Source organism: Chaetodon auriga, chromosome 5 (genome assembly GCF_051107435.1).
Source record: "Chaetodon auriga isolate fChaAug3 chromosome 5, fChaAug3.hap1, whole genome shotgun sequence".
NCBI lineage: Eukaryota > Metazoa > Chordata > Actinopteri > Chaetodontiformes > Chaetodontidae > Chaetodon > Chaetodon auriga.
The window spans coordinates 21597655-21618255 of NC_135078.1; the positions used below are offsets into that span (position 1 = coordinate 21597655).

Below are 20601 nucleotides of genomic sequence, written 5' to 3' on the forward strand. Positions count from 1 at the left end.
TTTGATAAAAGTAAAATGTGTCACAACATACAATCATAAAACGACGCACTGTAGTGCAGCAGAGATGCCTCGAAATCATTTCCTCCAGATGTACAAGGAACATGCTTGTTTGGTACAGACCCCACATGACTCATATCACAGTATCGGTGATAGTTTCCCATTGATGGAGGTTGTAAACAGCTCTGTAACATTCAGGGTGACACTGTATGATCCCACTTCTGCTCTTCTGACACCATTAGAAAAAACACAACCCATGCTGTATTATGTAAAAGAAATGTTTATTTCCATAATGATCACATACAGTACATTATTTTGAACATAAAAAGTGCAATATGCATTCAAACTACAGCAATGTACAGTACAAAAGTTACTGCATACTTAAATATAAAAAGAAAATGGTTACAAAACTGTGAAGTAACCCATTGTGATCGCTGTCACGTCAGTGTGACAAAAGCTTTCAAACTCACTGATGATATGAGCATAAAAGCTTAACAGCTATGAGCCCGATGACTTCTGAGTCTCTTTCCTTTCTCCCAAAAGGTGCAAAAAGATGTGACAGCATTTAAATACGTACATGATTGACAATATGGTTCACATATTTTGTACAGCGTCAATGGTGTTTCCAATTTTGTCGAGACAGCCAAAGAACTTTGGTCTTTCACATTTCAAAAAGCACGAATGAGTTTAAAGTGTTGGCAACCCTCAAGGATGAGCTCATTTATGGTAAAGAATGTCTGGATGTCAAGTGTTTAATGTTTTGTGTTTTGTTTCTCGCCAAAATCGATCAGATAAGTTTAGCTTGGAAAACACTCCGACATTCATTTTATGATTTGACTGCTAAAAATCCTCAGTTCCTGTCACACCAGGTGTTTGCCTTATGATTTCAAGCCATGCAGCGTGACTCCTCACTCTGCTGTCCCAACAGCTTCGTAGGGAATGATGAGGTCAATAACATTACTGTAATGTTATTTTGGAAGATAGCTTGCTGTGTACCAGTATTCACTCAATAAAAAAAGCAGTGCAAAGGAACAACAAACTCGGAAATGTTTTTGTTCTGTTTGTTGAGAACAGTGAGCAAGCCTCTGGCAAAACAAAGTCACAACTTTTTCTCTTGTCTTTCATCACATTCACTCACAGACTCGCATTCCATTACACATTAATGCATTAACACATGCCTCTGCAGTAAAAGACTGATTTCCTCGCCTTAATTCGACATCAGCAAATGAACCGAGTTCAGCTCTGTTCATCTGAGAAAGAGCTCCATGAATGCAACATGAGGTAACCATTAATTTTACAACCCTCTAGCATCTAAAACATAAACTGTGCGGTAAACAACTCTACATTTATTAACACTTTGCTTTCTGTCGGGCTCCACTGAGGGACTCGAGTTCATCAACGTAGGCGACCACTTTGTACCAGACAGGAAAAATAATCTAAGTGCCAATGGATACCATAATTTGGTACATATCAGGTACTGTGAAGTTAAAGGTTAAAGAGCGTTTTGTACCGTCTCATCCTGCAGTCTAACACACAGCTCCGTGCCTCTGGTCTCATTGGTAAGGCACTTTGTTTGTCCATGAATCAAACCTAGTTAGAGGGGAACTGATGGCTTTAAACGTTTGTCAGATACAGCAATATGACTTCATCACTGTGAACAGCAGTTTGAGAAACAATGTGGCAAAGGAGAGAGTACAGCACTCCTCATAACAATAGTTGGCATTGTTTTCTTTCTTTTCAATTGTTTCGTTTGCCTCAACGCTCCAGACTGACAGGGTGACCGATGAGGGGATGTGTATGGAGTGTATATAACCTCCGCTTGATGTGTCAGCTTCTGGGCTCACCTGGTAGTGCTCTCTCTGGAGTGTGCAGGTCCTTGCAGGGCCGCGACAGAGCAGAGGTGGTGGGGGAGTCCCACTCCAGGCCTGGATCTGGCTCTGGGGACAGCGAGAGGAGCAGTAGTGTTCCTGCATCTGAGGAGCAGGCCGAACACAGGTCCTCCGAGGAGAAGTTGAGGCTGCCCAACTTGGCCAGCGAATTGGACCGCTTCAGCCTCGAGGGCACCGTGAGGCCTGCCAGACGCATGCGGGTCTCGATCTCTTGCGCCCTCTGACGTACGAGACCGGGTTTCCCCCTCACGCTGCGCAGACTGTCGCTGCTGGAGCTGCGTGTCAGGGTGGAGCCGTGAGGCGAGGAGGTGGGTGTGAGCAGCCCAGACCCCACCACCCCCAGCAAGGCTTCATTGGTCAGCGGCACCACCAGTGGCTCTAACCGCACTTGGCATGGTGTAGAAGATTTAGGGAAGTCCCCGGTGCAGCCGTAGAGCTCCTCTTCATCCTCAGCGTGACAGGGGCTCTTTTTGGACCTTTGGCATGCGTGCAGAGGCCTCAGAGAGTGCAGGCTCTCCTGGGATAAACCTGAAAGTCTCTCTAGTCTTTCTGCACGCCGGCGGACCAACCCAGACCTCTGCAGCTGCAAAAGAGTCTCCTGCTGTTGGCCAATATAGCAAGCCACAGCAGGCTTCTCTTCCTCCAAATCCATTCTCATCAGCTCAGGGAGAGCATCTGAGGAGCCTGGAGATTTGCTTTTCTGACTCTCCGTCTTTTCTTCCAACAAATCACCATCATCCTTCGGCTCCAGCGAGTGCGGTGAGTCTCCTGGCTGCTCCTCTCTGTCGAGTGGAGCTGTGGGCGTGGAGGCAGCACAGTTGGCACCCAGAGGGCCGCAGGGGCACAGCAGTACCACTGAAGACGCAAGGCCTTCAGAAGAGGTATCGGACTGTGGGAATGAAGCACTTGGGACTTCAGGAGGACTTGCATTAAGGCAAAGCGTAGAGACCAGAGGTGGAGAGTCTTCTTTCTGCTTGGACTTTGAATCCCACATAGACAGCGCAGAAGCATCAGCTGGAGGAGTGATGGAGGAAGCGTTTTGCTAAATAAAAAGAAGAAAGAAAAAAATGTCACAGGGAATGTGGTCATTTTTTCAAAGTGGATGAATGAAATGAATAACAGCAGTCAGTGAAAACGATCATACAAGTCAAACTTACATAAAGGTTACGTGGCATGCTCAGATGGTTGTTATTGTTGGAGTTTTCATTTAGGGTTGCCAGGTCCATCCCATTACCCTCTGTATCCACATCTTGTGTTTCCTCTCCTCCGCCTCCTTCCCCACCACCTCCGTCATCTGGTTGCATGAGAACCTCCATCTCTGCCTCCTCCTTCTGCACCTCCTCCTCATCCTCCTCCTCCACTGTGCTGAACTCCAGCCTCAGACGCAGCTCCTCCAGGGGCTCAGGGCCGCGAGAGCTTGTCTGGGCAGCAGTTCCCTCTGCTGAGGTCCCAAAGTGGGAGAGTGGCAAACCCTCACGCCCATCAAAGGCCTCATCATCCAGCAGAGCGTCCCGCTCCACATCCTCGATTTCTATGAAGACTTTTTCCATGCCGAGAAGGGGAGGGCCGCGCACGGGCGTTGACGGTTCGCTGTCAAGCGCCGAGTCAGAGAGGCGGCGGAAATAGTAGTTGTTGTAGGCGGGGTCGATGTCCAGTGAAACAGTCCTGCACGGGGAGGGACATGCAGCCCCCTTATCAGACAGTGCCTCATCACAGCAGGGAGACATCCCTGGCTCTGGAGTCAGGTGGCCTCCCTCGTCCCCTCCACAACACTGAGCAAGCCCCTGCTGCCCCTCTGCCATCTCACAGTCTGCGTCTGGATGCCACAGCTTGTTGTGACGCTGTTTACTGGAAATGCACAAATACAAAAGTCAAAAACCAGGTTCACCGAGAAAAGACAACTAGGGAACAACACTGTACGCACAGACACACACACGGGGGCTGTACCTAGCATCCAGGATGCCCTCGTACTCAGCGAGCTGCCTCATGAATCCCGGGTTGGGTCGGGTGATGCTCCTCTTTTGCTTGACGAAGTTGTAAGCCTTCTCTAGCGACCAGCCGTACTCCTTCATGGCGTAAGCGATGACGGTGGAGGCAGACCGACTCACACCCATCTTGCAGTGGACTAAACACTTGGAGTGGTTTTTTCTGTGGGAGGGAATTTAAACGTGAACGCAGAGTCTTACCTACTGTTATATGTGCTCTGTCACAGCACCTAAGCTGAATGAACAGAAAAAAGCATGCTGCATGTTTTGCTCTCTCTCACTCACTCACTCACTCACTCACTCACTCACTCACTCACTCACTCACTCACTCACTCACTCACTCACTCACTCACTCACTCACACACACACACACACACACACACACACACACACGTTTGTTCGAGCTGCACATGGAGGACGTCCTGCAGAAGATCTGTTTGATTAAAAAACAGCGCGTGTGTTACATCAAATTCACTGATATTCATTAAATGTTGAATATTTTCTTCATTATTGAAATTTTACTCATCCATCACATGATTAGACACAGTTTCTGATGATGAAATTGACTTAAATCATAAAAGGCAGAATTCCAAAAAACTGAAACACAAAACATGGAAATTGGTAAAAAATAAAAATAAAAAGGAATCCGGAGAAAAAATAAATAAACAGATTTCACAGGGCCGTCCTCCTGTGATGATGAGATGTCTTTCTAAACGGATACATGCATGAGCAACATGTTTTCTGTTCCACTCGGGACTCACTTTGCTTTAACAATGAAGTTGTATGTCTCGTTCCAGTGGGCCAGCAGGTCAGTGGCGTCTTCATCGTAGACGCGTATGTTGTGATAACTGAATGTGCCTGGAAAGAAGTTGTCTATCTCCCTGGTAACGTTGAGGATATAGCCCACCCTGGGGAGGAAAGATAATGAAAACTCATCAACAACATTCCTTCTTGCTCAAATCATCATGAAAATGTGAGGCTATCGTAGCTCCTCCATATTATAAAATAAATCACCCCGTCTCTTGCAGCTCCTCCAAATTAGATGCATTCCATTCAGATCCCTAAAAACAAATCAGGGAAAATACTGTTTAGACTCAGTATATTTTCAAATCTTTGTAAGCTTGTCCTTCCTCCAAAAACAATCATTTCACAGGGAAGCAGTCCTCCTTTGGGATGGAAGGAGAACTGTTTTATCTCAGTTATTCACAGGAAACAGAAAGATGGAAGAGCTGTCCCACCAGGTAGACGTGGTCAAAGATGAGAGTGGCCTTGTCCATCTGGCCCAGGATCAGCAGCATCTCATTATCGATGAATTCTTTGTACTCCTTCAGGTTACAGTTCATGTGTTGTTCCAACTCTGTACGGATCTGCAGAAAAAAAATATGCAGAATATGTTGATTTTTGTCAATTATTGGGATAAGCTTAAATTCTTTCCCTGAAAACTACAAATTTTATGTAGCTGTCAAAAGATGGAACATCAAAGACGACTAAAACACAGCAGTGTCAGAGTTTGGACCAATCAAGTAATGTTGACAGGTAAGTAGCAGCAGTGTATTATATACATATAATAAGTTAACATCTACAACATGATAAATCAGATTCCTGAAATTAGCAACACTTCTAAAATCTTATCAAGAAACCTCTACAAAATAAATGAAATCCTATGTATGAAAATGCGTGTGTGAGTGTGTATGTATTTTACCTGTTTGCAGGTGACGTTCTCGAGGTCCTGGCATGTCATGATGCTTCTGAGTTTGGCTTTAATAAGGCACTCTGTCCTCTCTCTCTCTGAAGGCCTACCAAACATGACGTCCCGTAAAAATCGCAGCACTCGCACAATAACAGTAGTTCAAGCTATTTCAACAGCAGGTGCAGCAGTGATTAGCTTCAGTCTTTGCATAAGGCGTCTGATTCAAGTTGTGTTTACTAACTTGTCGACAAACATGGGGGGCGAGTCCGGCCGTGTGGTCTCCAAATCCTTCATGGCGTTCCACTCGTTGATGCAGCTCTGGTCTGAAGCGATGCAGCTCTCGTAGTAGCCCATCCAGGTGAGAGCCATACCTCCAGGGAAATAGTTATACCTCCGTGACACCTCACATACCTTGTGCAGCACCTGCAGGGCTGACCTAGATTGGAGAGATAAAGGTCATAGTTGCAAATAATTCAAAGAAGTCTGGTTTTGTGAGATATTTCAGTAAAAATAATGATATTACTGCAGTGCTAACAATCTGTCAAAGGGTCCATGCAATTCTCTGCACATGCGTCTTCATGTCAGCAGGTGGCAGACTGAATCAGCACTGCTTCAGTATGCCTCACTGCAGCAGAGTGGCATATGTGTGTATCAGATTTATTATGGTGTGTCATGAAGCTAGATTGTTTTAGACAGCCACTGTGGCTCCAGAGGTTGTTTTATTACTCACCACATAGCCTGCACTGACACAGGTTTGAAGACGTGAGTTCGACCTGCCGTGTTCACAGTAAAGCCCCTGAGGAGCAAACAAAACAGATGGTCATTGCCTGAGCACCACGTAGCTACGTGTGCATCATGCTCATCCTCAGTGTCAGGTGCAGACGCAGTGTCGGGTAAAAAGTATGGAAATATCAGAGGGTTAAATGCCGCAGCTGTGTTCTCTGCTCGTACAGCAGGGGTCACGCTAACAGAGAGAACTCACCCGTCTCCATCCAGATGGATCTTTGTGTCACTCCACAGAGGCAGCACCATGCCGATCGAACAGCTTTTGCTAGCAACGCAGAAAGAAAATTAAATACCATAATGGCACATGTGCAAAGCTGACAACATAGAGATGATTTACCACATTGAAAACCTCTGTTGCTACAGCTACTACATTGTAGGAAAACTCAATGAATCGCTGTGAATCCAAGAAATAAGAGAATTAGGAAGCTATACTAAGGTACAACCATACTAAATACAGACAAAACAAAAATCTGTGGGCTATTTAGTGCAGGAAGCAGCTCTGTGGGTGAGTGTTCTTCACACTCATAAATACAGATTTGTCTAACAGTTCATACATCATGTCTACTGGTAATATCAATTCATAACCGGACCTCTGTTAGCTTTTAACAGATGGCCGGCCGTCTGGAAAACAAAGATCATAAAACCCCCACACACACCAAGAGGGCTTACTCTTACCAGTCTTTACTGGTAAAGTCGATTCCCAGTAGTATGTTCTCCTCTGTGTCTTGTCGCCCACTGGTGTACACCACCACCATGTACCGCACACGATCTGACCATGCACTCTCCAGCCGCACCGCCTGGACACGGAGAACACAGTTTACTTCAAATTCAAAGTTGGAGATTTCTGGTTAAGGGTAAAAACTGGTCTATGATTGAGTTAATTTTAGTATAAAAATGCTTCAGTGTGTTTAATAAACATACTTAAATACACTTAAAACTTGCAGGTTGACCCATTCTGAATTCAAATAAATGTAGTGCAGCAGGTTTGTGATCATCATGGCCTCATTTACATAAGAGCAAAACTCTGATTGTACATAAAAGCAAAAGCCAGAGAGAACTAACCCTCCTGCTAAAATCTGTGCCCAACAAAGTGTCAGAGCTGGACGTTTAAAAAAAAAAAAACCTGGAGGACAAATTTGATGTAATAGGGTAACCGAGTCCTCAGGATGTGTGAGAGCAGAGCTGGAAAACATAAAGTGAAATAACTCAGCTTCACACTAACGCATACCCACACACACACCATGGAAACATTTGGTAATGCTCTCCTGTGTGTGTTCAAACCTGCTCTCATGAACTAGTAATTGCAGTGAACAAATAAGGGTCTTAAGTACACAATAAAATGCCTTCTGGAGGGTTTGCTATGCCAGGGTGTTAGTCACCGGCCTGTCTGTGTACATGTTTTTGTTTTGATGTATGCATATAGTCATGTTGTCTCTCACCAGTTTGATTCTGTCCTCCGAGCGAAGAATGTTTATCATCACCTGCAAGTGCTGAGGTAAGTCGCCTGTTGAAGAGGATCAGAAAGAAAAGCAATCCATGAAGAGTGCTGCTGGTTGGTGTCACCGATTATTAATGTGCTTTGTCACACATACACGACACATTTTGACTTGAAAGAGAAGGTCCAAACAAACAAGATAAAGCCTGTGTCACTTTGACAACAATGATCAGGAACATTAATGAGAACATAATGCATGCTGGGGACATCGTATGCTTTTAGAACTAAAGGCATTGCTGTAGTTTGGTGCAGGTACGTGAAGTTACAACGCTCCCTAGTGTTTAACTCTAAAACCCTTCCCCTGGACACAATAACATATAACCTGTTCAGTGGTTCTTAATCAGCTAACGTGTCTTCACTGAAGAGAAATGAACGGACGATACATTTTCTGTCTTTGTATGAGCTAATTTATCTGCCACAAAACCACAACTCAAGAGGTTGTCTTTGTTCATTTTCCATCCCTCAGCGCTCCCTGTGCCAGGTCTGATGTAAGACATGTCAATGAAGCAGGATAATAAAAACAGGGTGTGGAGATGGACCGACAGCAATCCAGCAGAATCAGCTGACGGAGAACTGGCTATGCTGATATATGTCACAACAGGCAGACAAATCATGTCACTCTGACTGGTTTTACCTGCAGATAAAGTGCCTGACTCTGCCTGGTTATGAACTCTTTGTACCTCGTTTACAGCCACATGTCTCTTCAGTAAAATGACAGAAAAAACATGGAACAAGTGACATTCTCTACAGCATGCCATTGATCACTTATATCATTATCTTAGAGCAGCTACAACAAGCTTTTAACAGGTTTTGAAACTGTCTCAATTTAATACTGATGCCTCTATATGACCTACATGAGCAAAAGAGACCAGATTGGCTCTTTCTATATAGTTATTCTTAATACCTGTCACCAGATCTGATTCCCAGTGAAATGAGGCGAAACAAGGTCAGCACGCAGACCGAGGGCCTATCACATCTTCCCAGGCAAAGAAAAAGAAAGCAGGAGGAGAGTTTGTCTTAAGAGAATCTTATTTTTGACGTTATAGTTTGTGGTTACAGCTGACACCGCGGCAGGATCAGCAAAGAGACAAAGAAAATAATCAACCTTAGGACAAGAAACAGTTAAAACGAGACAGTGATGCAGCATAGCAGAAAAAATGAGTCCACCAATCTATCACTCCACAGATGGAGAGAATTGTGGGATTTGAAAAGCTTCAAGACTGATCCTGAATTGGTCCTCTTCCTCCTACACAGGTATGTAATAGATAAAGAGGAATGCTATGCTATGACATTACTGTCATGCAGCTGGCTTGTAAGATAACATTTACTCGTGTGGTGTTAGATAATATATGCAAATCAATGCTGAAACTTTTTTTCAAAGTGTAAAAAGATCTTGCCTGATGATTACTGTTCTGACAAAACTTCAAAGATGACTTTGACAATAAGACCCAGAGGTTTGGCAAACTGGTTAAAAGATGCCTGATTGGGGCACATGCATGTGGAAACTGTCAAAAGGAAACTGGACATACAAAAAAAAACACACTGACACACTGAAATAGTTCCAAAACTGTCCTTTAAGATTAAATATAAAAAATGTGAAAAGATTCTGCATCAGATCAGTTAAGGTGTTATCACTCACAAAGCAGCTACTGTGCTTCTCTCAACCACCGCAGCATGATCACAGCTGAAATCTAAACACCATTTCCTGTTTGCTGATGACCTCAACAACATTTCCTGTGATGACAGACAGCGGTTATATTTAACAGCTAAATAGCTCAAACTCTATTTTCAAATACTGCACACGAACCAATAAAATATTTTAAAAATAAGATTTTAAACACTGTACACCGATACTCAAGGTATTATAATGCTCTGAGTTATTGTTCACTGTCCATAGCTGCAAGAAGAAGAGAAAAACCTTTACGGGTGTTTTTGATTGTTTTGACGGATCCAAGTGGATCAAACTGTTGAAAAAGTCAAGTGAGTTCATGGCTCTGTGGCAGCCAAGTTGGCATCTGTTCTGAATAACAACAGCTGCAAGATATGGGAGTCATACACAGAAACATAAATATATCTACAGAGAATTATGTATCATGTGTCTGTGTTGATGTGAGAGGGTTGAACCAGTTCAGCTGATAGGCCTGACTGACACCACCAACGTTCAGCTTGGATATAAACTGGATAGAGGAGGGATTCCTCTGTCTAGCACTTTGCCTCACCTCACACCTTTTTTTTTTTTTTTTTGAAGGTCACAGATACTGGGAAATTATACAACTAATTCCTCAGCCGAACGTTTAAGAGAACAAAGCAGGAGCAGCAAATATGTGGGTTACCTGACAAAGTGGCTGGGAGAGTGGACAAAGCTGCCACACAGCCATGATTTGCCAAATGGCTTGGCAGCATTTTGGCTGTTGGCTGGTGCTGTTTTCCCATCATGCCAGTGGCCTGTCAGGTCAGCCTTATGTCTTTAAAGCAATAATTGTGGCTTTCAATGTTGACATTTTAGAAACAGTCTTTGATTAAAGACACTGGCCGCTATAAGTCACCAGAACAGTGAACACCGTAGGTGTGAGACTGACTATGTACTATCAATGTTTTCCTGTTCCTGTTAATTGATTTCCATCATCCCCTGCCCCCAGACTCAATTTCATTCAAAACTTGAATATTAGTCATTAAGTTGCTTCGGTAAAATTCATCAAATAAACTAGAAAACAAAGTCGTAGAGGGCATGCTGAGAACAGTCATTCACATTTACCTTATGCACCCTTTACTCAGCAGAGCACAGCGAGGAAAAACGGAGGACACACGAGGTAACACAAACAATAAAGGCCTCTTTTAATCGTCAACAGAAGTTTTGCTCACAGTGTCACCATGCGCTGGATTTAAACACTAATCTGCCTAAGCTATATGTCTGGAACATGCTTATCAACGAGGCAGCCTCCATCCTCCTCACCTCCGCTACAAACATCTGCTGCGGTGTTGAGGAGTGCAGCACATTAACTCATCGCGCAAACGCTCCATATGACGTGGACAGAGAAGTGTGACGAGGAGATTAAAGAGATCAAAACTACAGTCTGGGTAAATGATGTGGATAACAAGGTGTGCTTTTTGGGTGTCGTGCCTTGTGCTTCTCACCTGCATGTTTGTGGTGAGGATGTGCTTTCTGGCCCTGATGACTGCTTCCCTGCTGCAGGAAGAGAGCAGCACCCTTCACCATGAAGAAGCTCTCACTCAGGCTGCAAAGCAAACAGGACAGAGGGGTTAAAAGCACTGAAACAGAGACGCCATACATCAGATGCCACACTGCAGAGCAACAGCTCAGCACGATCGTGCCAGCTTGTTTGTTGGACGGCGAGGCTGAGAAGTGGGGCACAGGACTAATGAAATATTCGGTTTTAAAAGGACAGTTGAGTTCAGTCGACACAGCCAACGAGATGAGCATAAATCGCGGCTGCCTGCTGCTTGTGATTTACCTCAGCAGCTGAGTGGAAAAGCCCAGCTGCCACGTTACAGAGGCAGACCTCAGGTCTGAAGCTGCCATGAATCAAGCTCTGATCCTGAATGCTTATCTGTCTTTTTCTGCTGCATGGGCTGCACTCAGATCTGGCTTGTTGTAATGCAACACAGACCTTAATTACTGACCTAAGTGCAGTTGTTTGTGATGCTTTCACAATGACCAAAAAGCAGCAATTACCAGCTCACACCTACCTGTAAAAAATGACTTTTTTTTTAGGTTATGCACTGGAGCTGTTAACAGATGACATAAGTAAGGAACTGCAATAAAAAAGTAGTGAGGTGTGTCCTGCGGGCTGAATTCAATCATTCCATTTCAGTGAAAAGAAATGTGAGCGCTCTCTTAAATCCACCTGGCAGCAGGGTGGAACACATGCACCATGTATTCAGTGTGTGCAGTCTGGCAAACCAGGCCATCATTAGGAAAGAGCAGAAGTGATGAGTGACAGGAACAAAACAAAATCCAAACAGGTACTAAAGACAAAGCTGTCTCTAAGTACAGTGAGAACATCAATATATTGGTTTAGTGTCAGTATTACGAGCTAACGTTGGCTTAAAAGAGCAATTCTGGTGTCAGTCTTGCATTATTTTTACAACACACACATTGACCAATTTAGACAGATCTTAATAGAAGTCCTTCATCTAAATGAAACTGACTACAACTTTCAGCATCACTCTCTGAAGCTGTTCCCTCCACAGCTCCTTCAGGTATTGGACAGGTAAGTATGAAAGTAAGCATAAAGTTTAACAGTAGTATACTGTGTATGTGATCCAGAGGTAGGTCTTATGCAGGAATAGGGTAATTAGAGTGAGTCAATAGAAGTGTAAAGCAAAAAGACTGTTTGGTTCAGTGATAGGTTTGAAGATTTGTAAAATGTGATTCAGAAATGTGGACTTTCACACAGAAAAGATGGACTAATTTTGACAAAAATTAAAAGATGGATACATGACATTAGATAAAAAATTTGAGGCAATTAAGAGCTCACAAATTCAAATTTAAGATGTTTTAATGACTTTCAAGGCCTACTATTTATAACACTGAACTCAAACATTTGAAGACTTTTGCAGGCACCCTGCTCTCTCTGATCAGACTTTCAAAAACCCTCAGAGAAGAGCAGGCCTGGGCCAAACAGATGATTCTGTGGGAACAATGGGCCTCGTTTGTGCACCTCGCAATAAATTCCCTCCGCCCCCAGCAGCACAGAAAAAAGTTCCACAGTGACAAAGCACGGGGGTGGACACTTCTCAACAAGAGCCTTTGTCTCACTTTGGTGGATTTTTGTTGCAGTCTGTTCTCTGCTTGAGATGTATGATGCTGTCAAGAGGCTTTACTGTCAGGGAGTGATAGATAATGGCATGAAAGTGGCAAGAGCACGAAGAGGGCTACAACCTCATTACTGCTCAGGACTGTGTACAGATCCCCGCTGCACATTTTTCCTACTTTATGTCCCAACTTTAAATCCACAGGTCTGAGCCCGTGATAGCTGATAACTTCCCAGAAAAAAAGGTGCACTTCGGTGAAGTTTGAGGATGTGTGAAGCTTGTCCTTGTGTGTAAATCACGAGCTGTCCCACTGCTTTACAGGCTGCGCTCAGACATCCTAATTAAACAGACTCAGCTCCACTGTCTCTTGCCCTGAAGCACCCTGCTATCAGCTTCTCCACAAACACTGGGGCTAAAAATACATCTGGTATCAAAGCAAACAAAGACTATGACAGAAAAGCTTGCCTCAAAGCTTCCACATGATTACAACTTAGAGTACCTATAGCTCCTTTACGCATGGAACGACAAAGAACGCCAACACATCAGGTCATACGGACGAACGGTTGCAGAAACATCACAAATACAGTGATTTGTGCTCCACTGAATCTCAGTTACCAATGCATGATAACTTATTTTGATTGAGGTCCAATATCTCATATCAGCTGGACATGTTCAATGATTGATTCAGTCTGCTGGCCTGAAATAACATCAACATATCCGAGTCTGCAACCAAAATTCCAACTCCTACACTGAACTGATAAATGTCAATATAACAGCAACAAGATTTCAAATTTGTTTCAAACATATCCACTGAGTGTAGAGCAAATCAAGTGTTTGATCTCAAATCTCATCCATGAAGGACCTTGTTCCCACGAGTTCAAACCTCATGTTAGAGGATAAACTTAACTCACATGCGGTTGATCTCACTCTGGGTCAACACGGCGTTCTCCACAAAATACGGTAGCATCTTCATCACGGCCTCCTGAATGGGTTCTGCAACTAGATGCATCCTGTTGTCCGTAGCGAGACCCAGGCCTCTCTGCAGTCAGCTACCTCCTCTTCATCAGCCTCCACAAACACCGACGGAGCAAAGTGCAAAAGAAGAAGAGTGACGAGTTCAGGACTCGGCCTGTTGCTTTTTGAGTGACAGACTGACTGACAGCCTGCGCTCTTCTGTGCTGCTCAGTGAAGAAGTGCCGTCTGTTCTGATGCCACACCCTCCTGTTTCCTCCTCCTCCTCCTCCTCCCTCATCTGAGCGTCTCTGTGTGTGAGAGCGAGTCAGACTCCTGCCTGGAGGGACGTCCTGCAGTCTCCACCCGCTGCCTCAGGCACACACAACTGTGCTCGTCTCCTCCGTCCCTCAGTCTGCTTCAGTCTGTGTCACACTCTTACAGTATGTGTTCACATCCGTAAGAAAGAAAGACAGTATGTTTCACGCTTTGCTTTACAATAAGCAGAAGAATTCAAGAGGTGGACTTCCCCTTCTGTAAGCATGAACTCTGATCCTTTACTTTCCTCATCCATCAGGTTTGACTCAGTACAAAGTGAACAACAGGTTTCCTCTATAGCCAGTGCAAAACATGTCCACTTCCAGGAGCCTGTGTTGCTGTCCAACAGAAGCCATCTCTCTAAAACCCACTGGAAGTGCTGCTTTCTCTCTCTGTCTTCCGGAGAAACGCACAAGACCACTTGTTCAATTGAAGGAAGACCAAAAAAAAAAAAAAAAGTAGCCAAAGGAATTTTGGCCAAAACTTCCGAATGGGATGTCTCTGTGTGGATGCCACCTTAAGGGTCAACTGAATCCAAGGTAGTGCCTCCAGGGAGCTTAACACATGGGCCAAGTATTGGTGGAAAGGGCAGTGAGAACTGGCAAACTCCCAAAACTCCCAAATCTCATTATACCCAGGCTTATAAGGGAGGGATTATCTTGTCTCTCTCCCTCGAGTGGCCAGCACTGGCTGTCACTCACTTAGATGTACTGCAAACAAACAACGTATTAGATTATTAGAGAGTATAACGACAGGTGAAGGACGACACATCCTTTATATCTAATATATCTGCAGTGAATGTTCTTTTTAGATGCATGGAAAGAAAGCAAAAGGCAGAACTGAAGGGAAATATAATAATCCGGTCTAGAAGAACTGTTGAAACTGAGTCCAGAGATTAGACTCTGTTTGGGGGCTGAAAGCTAATATAGGCCATAACTTTCTTTCTCACTTTCCCTCTCTCACTAAGCAAAACCCCACACATACACAAAGAAGTGGCGCGACTCTGTTAATCTGGGAGAATTTGCTGACAGACATTAACAATGGCTCTGCGACACAGATAACAAGATAGCCCTCCTATTCTCCCGGACAATAGGACAATGTCTGTAACATCTGGTCGCTAGCAGACCCTGAACTCTACGAGCTGACGCAGGTGCAGTCCTGTTCCAGGTGGAAACTTGGACAGCCCAGTGTGTCAGGTGCATGTAGAAGTGGAGGGACCTGATTGGACACAGGAACTGAGGTTAAGGTTTAGGAGCAGCAGGCACGAATGATAGCATGTCAAAGGGTTAAGGTATAGTTTGTTGCTGCAGCAGCAGCAGCCAGATGGATGGGTGAACAGGGCCAAGTAAGACCAGATGTCCTCTAAGCCACTGCCCTGAATCACCTGGTGTAGCAGTATGTAAGAGGCTAGATTGCACTGAGGACTCACCACAAAAACTCTACACAGAGGCAGTAACCAGGCTGGTTTATTCATGGTCTCAGACTGTTTTGCGCACACCAGCACAATGAGAGAAAAAAGGCCTCCTCTTGGGGTTGCCAGTTGGATAATGGTGGCATTTTCCCCACTTACAGCACTGAAAGTGGGTGGGTGGGGGTGCAGCGGGGCAGGACAGGGAGGAACAAACCTCCCCAGGTGTCAGTGGGGACATGGAGAGCCTAAGCAGGAAACACTGACATCATCATGTTACTGAGGAAAGGTAACCTACGATAAAGACGCAGAGATGGTGCTTCTGCTGCCGTTTGTCTGCCTGAGTTTCTGCTATCCACACATACTCTACATTCAAGCCCAGAGGGAGCCTTTTGACCTATTATGGCATTTAAAAGACGACCCGTCTTGACAAGTGTGCTATTTGAGTGAGAAAGTGTCAGGATGAGTTTAAACGGACTTCACATTAGAAGTGTCCCAGCATATTTCTGTGTGAAACCAATAAGCTGCCAATCCTTTATCGTACCCGCCGTGCTGAATGCCTCCTCCTCATTCCAAACACTGCACCCCATATCTACAAGCAAACACACACATGCATCAACACATATTTTTGTCCATTTGTGCTTCTTGCCCAACTCTGCTGCGCACAAGGTGGTAAGATGAAATCATTCGTTGGTTCAGTGCCACCGACACCTGCGTGATGTTTACGTTGGCCTCCATCAACCCGTTGGGCTTGTCATCGTTATCAAGGTCAGTCGGGAACACCAAGTGCAAGTACTCCCACTTGGCAGTCGTATACCTGCCCGTCAACAGATGTAGCTATCCATCTAATGTGCTCGAACAGTACACCCCGATCTTAAGAGAAATACGTCTGTCAAATAAAAGACAACTTAATATGCCATAATATCCAAAAGCATGAATTTAACGGCAGTTTCATTGCATAACGTGGCCTACTAGCCCAAAAAAATGGAAGCAATCTTGAGGCAAGACAGGACTCGCATCATGCATAGATCACTCTCACACACATGCAGTGCTTAGGGACATTGCATAGGCTGTTGCATAACCGAAAAGAACTGCACTCTTAGGATGACGCATTTGATGAACTCAGGGTTGTAAGTGTTCTATCCAAAGTGAACTTTTCTGCACAAAGATCTGAAACATCACGAATGTCACGAGAAAATTACAAATTCATAATAAGAATGCACATTCACATTCATACCGGAGATTCTGTCAGTATGAATGACACTTTAAAACTGACTTTCTGTCATCATTGTCACCATCTTGACAAGCTCATATTGTATGTGGGACCAAAATACATGCAGGCTTTTACAAAAGTGTTTGTACTGATGTGCTCTGAGCTGAAATTAAAGCTCTCCAGTAAACAGCTTTGTTGCAGTTGAGTTACAATACCATGCTATTGAGTTCATGCAGCACATTTCAGCTCATTTTTAGGAATGTGTGTTTCCAAAGCCGAATAGTTAAGAACAGAACAGAACATTCAGTATTAACAGTCGGACACCTGTAGAGCATCTGCAAAAATACAAAAAACAAAACTGCACTTGTGGATGCTTTTTCACACCATAGTTGCTACACAGTCAAAGCATTTAAGTGGCTTGTCTGAGTCTATTCCTTACTACAAGTTTTCAAATGCTTTAAATTGACTGGAGGAAACAAATTTGAGAAAAAAAGTAAGTGTTTACTTTTTAAGATAAATTCAGGAAGTATTTGGAGTTTTTACACCATAAAATCAAATGCCAAGACGAATCAGCATCAATCCCATGCAGCACAAGCACTCAGTGAAAAAGAAAACAGTGATGTGACTCAACTGATAAGGCACAGCTGAAGGAAACGTTCATCGATCCAGGTGCCAATAAAAATGCAGACGCACCCGTCAACATAATACCTGACAGACTACTGAGAACAACACGGTTTTACAGTTGGTTATTAGGAATCGATGACTCCGCCAACAAGACAGACAGACAGGTGTTTTATTACACTGACGCTTAGTTGCCCTGCTATGCTGATGCCAGCTAGTCTGCCGCCACTCCAGATTTCACTAAATGACTCAAAGACAGATGCATCCAGTCAGTCAACAACACCTGCACATAAAATATGACCTGCTTTGCCACGTACCATGCAACAGAAGGGCTACACTAAACGTAGAGTAAACTTACCTTTGATTTATTCGCCGTTCATCTTCACTCCCAAAATCCTGCAATACAGATAAGGGAAAAAATGAATACAGCATCACAACCATTTTGGCATTATTAACAAACATTACACGCCTGCCATTTAAACTGAAACTAGAGGCTTGCACAACCCTGATTCCCAAAAAGTTGTGAAGCTGCATACAATATAAATAGAAGAAAATGTAATAATTTAGCAATTCCTTCCTTCCTTCCTTTTGGACTTTCAAGTCAAAAAATAACCAGGATGCTAAATCTCAATGTTGTTATACTTTTTATGGCAGATGCCACCACTCTCGTCATCAAAAAAATCTGTGAGAAAGTTGTATAGTTGTGCTATAGCAGTGATATGAAACCTCATGTGTTCACCTATGACCTATGACCAATGTTCACCTATGTAGTGAAAATCGGCTCACTTAATGTTTCATCACAGAGGGATTGTAGGTGCAGAAGAGCACAGTCAATCTTGTCTTTTGTTCTCAGACTGATGTCAAATACAGTGATGCCAGAAAATACCAGAGTAGTCACTGTAAATGCAGGTGTGTGTTATATGGATTTAAAAGCATCCACAACACCTAGAGGAGCTTCCAAGACACAGAGGGAGCAGACATGACTTGAAATTTCCTCCACATTGAAAGTGAGCATGGTGGTTTTGCACCCAAATACAGCAGAAGCAGATTTACATCTTGCTTGATGTTTATGGAGAAACCCCAATCCACATCTTATGTATCATGATTAGATTTACTAAAACTAAGTCCTCTTTGAGCACTTTTGAGAAAAATCTGTGTTTAATAATAAAGTGGTGGATTTTTTGCACGTGAAATTAAAAATACTTCAAATCACGAAATGGAACAGTTCATGTCGAAATTAACAAGTGACTGTTATTTAGGAACAAAAGCCCAGTTGTGACTCGATTAATACCTACATGTCCACACATAAAAGAACTAAATCAAAGCAAAGTACTGACACAAGCTGTGGCCACTGGAACAAATGACAGAAAAGTTAATGTGCTGTAAGACATATTTTTACACTGTCAGGGAAATTCTATAGCCACCACCGTACAGCCGCAGCAAGTCAAGCATATTCAGGAGGACAAAATAGGAAATGCTATGGCGTACAGAAAAATGGAGAGTGCCACCGCATGTAAGAAAATCATTCTGCAGGAGAGCATGCAACACTTCATAACGAGCTATCCATTATTCTGTATTAGGTGAAATAATCTCACATTAACCGCCTCATGTCAGCATCTATTAAATCTGTTTACGTCTGCTCTCTCCTCCTCCCTTTCCCTCCCTTTACAGTAGTACTCCACCACCCCACCCACCCCTCATGAGTAGATGACATCATAGCTGCAGCAGCTTCCTGCCAGCTTTATCTGTCACACCTCACCACACCGCTGGCTGGGCTGCAAGACACTGAGGTACAGGGACGAAAGCAACCCAGTCAAACCCACAGAGCGAGCTCCTTCAAACAGCTGCAACCTGTTTGAAATAGGTAGCAACTACATATGACATTTAAAGTGTCACCTGATTGTGAAAATGCTGCAGAAAGTATTTTGGTCAAACTTTGCTGCAATTGAGTCCATCTATATGTCAAACACTGATGGCAGTAAATAAACCCAGCTATGGATATCAGCCTGTTTGGTCTGATTTGGTCATGAGGGGCAGAGTAAGGTAAGCTTTCATGCCCATAGCTGGTAGTTAGCGCCCTCCTCTGGCAATAAGGACGAGGAAAATCTTTTTACTTAACAAACCAAGTTATCTTTGAACGATCTTAGTTTTGTGGTAAAGATCACTTTTCTTTTCTTTTCTTTTTGCTCTGAGTGCCATGAAGATAAGAGAGTTCAAACTGCTGTTATAGACTCTCTACTGCTATACACAAGCATAAGCAAGCGTCAAAGATCAGTCTTTTCCCCCATATGGCTCTTTCTAGTCTGGAAATCTCATATTTTCCTTTATTTACGGCAGGGACCAACAGGACAGCAGAGTGGAAATTGACACAGAAACATCCTGTGCAGCTGACTGTTTCTACTGTGTTGTCTGCTAACGAGAAAATAGCTCAATCAAGCCACCAGACTCAAATGTTTAATTTAAGTAAATGAATGTGAATACAGCAGTGCTTGCACTACCACAGCGTTGTCAGTGCCCTGCTATTGTTGTGCCAACGCTGTGCGCCTTTAACATTTTTATATTAAGGCACAAATACGTTATTCTCAATGTAAATCAGTCACATCATAAACTGCTAACGTTAGCTAATGTTACAGCTTAGAGAGCATCATTCATAAGGCACCTGTCACACTCAGATAGCACATTTAAAAGAGAGCACACCACAAGTAGAAAGGGTTTGAGGAATTAAATAAATATGTTCAAAAATATTTGTCGTATTGAGATTTGTAGTGGCCGGCAATATCTGGTTATCAGTCACGAAGACGTTTGCTAGCTACCGTTAGCTAGCTAAAGCTAGCTAGGCAGTACACGTTAACTAACGGTGCTAATTTAGCTTCATTCAGCGGGCCTTTCTCCGGCAACATCTCCCCCATCCTCAGCCTTTCAATCAACACCTCACTACACCGGAGCATCGTTTTTGTCCACCCAGGACCCAAACTGACCTCCCCGGCGGTCGTGGTTGCTGTGCTGGCGGTGGATGCGGCGCTCGGGGTCGGGGACCGCTGCAGAGTAACCAACGCCATGGCTGGAAGCTGACCGGCCGGCCGCTGGGCCTGGTGAGCTGCTAGCTGCTGGGCTAACGATACATAGAAGTGATGGATGGACGGATGGATGGAGGGAGAGGAGCCTTATTATCCTGCATGCAGAGCAGGAAGTGCAGCCTCCATGGCCGCAATAAAAAGGCAAGGCAATCCAAAGTGCTTCATATAGTAAGACTTTGATAGGATAGAAAAGAATTTAATAAAATAAGACAGAAGAATGACTATGGAAGCTTCAATTGAATAAAACAGAATAAAGAGAAAAAAATTAAATGCATCAAACCCAAAATTGATTTAGTGGAAGGCAGGGGCAAACATAAAAGTAAACCAATAATAATAATAATAATAATAATAATAATAATAATAATAATAATATGTGATCTTCAGCAGTTAAACTT

General features: G+C 43.7%; 1 protein-coding gene across 2 annotated transcripts; it reads right to left on the reverse strand.

The window, feature by feature from the left end:
- Positions 1–261: 261 nt before the first annotated feature.
- ssh1a (slingshot protein phosphatase 1a) lies at positions 262–20354 on the reverse strand. Of its 2 annotated transcripts, XM_076730883.1 has the most exons (15): positions 20108–20354; positions 17488–17525; positions 10978–11078; positions 7787–7851; positions 7023–7144; positions 6544–6612; positions 6292–6357; positions 5803–5997; positions 5574–5667; positions 5110–5238; positions 4886–4932; positions 4633–4779; positions 3834–4034; positions 3044–3734; positions 262–2928 (listed from the first exon to the last, which is right to left on the reverse strand). In XM_076730883.1, exons 1-15 carry the CDS (start codon positions 20186–20188, stop codon positions 1825–1827), a joined length of 3150 nt encoding a protein of 1049 aa, XP_076586998.1. In that variant the 5' UTR covers positions 20189–20354; the 3' UTR covers positions 262–1824. The 2 variants fall into 2 exon arrangements, with proteins under 2 accessions (XP_076586998.1, XP_076586999.1); XM_076730884.1 differs by lacking the exons at positions 17488–17525; positions 20108–20354 and adding an exon at positions 13530–13846.
- Between the last annotated feature and the right edge of the window lie 247 nt (positions 20355–20601).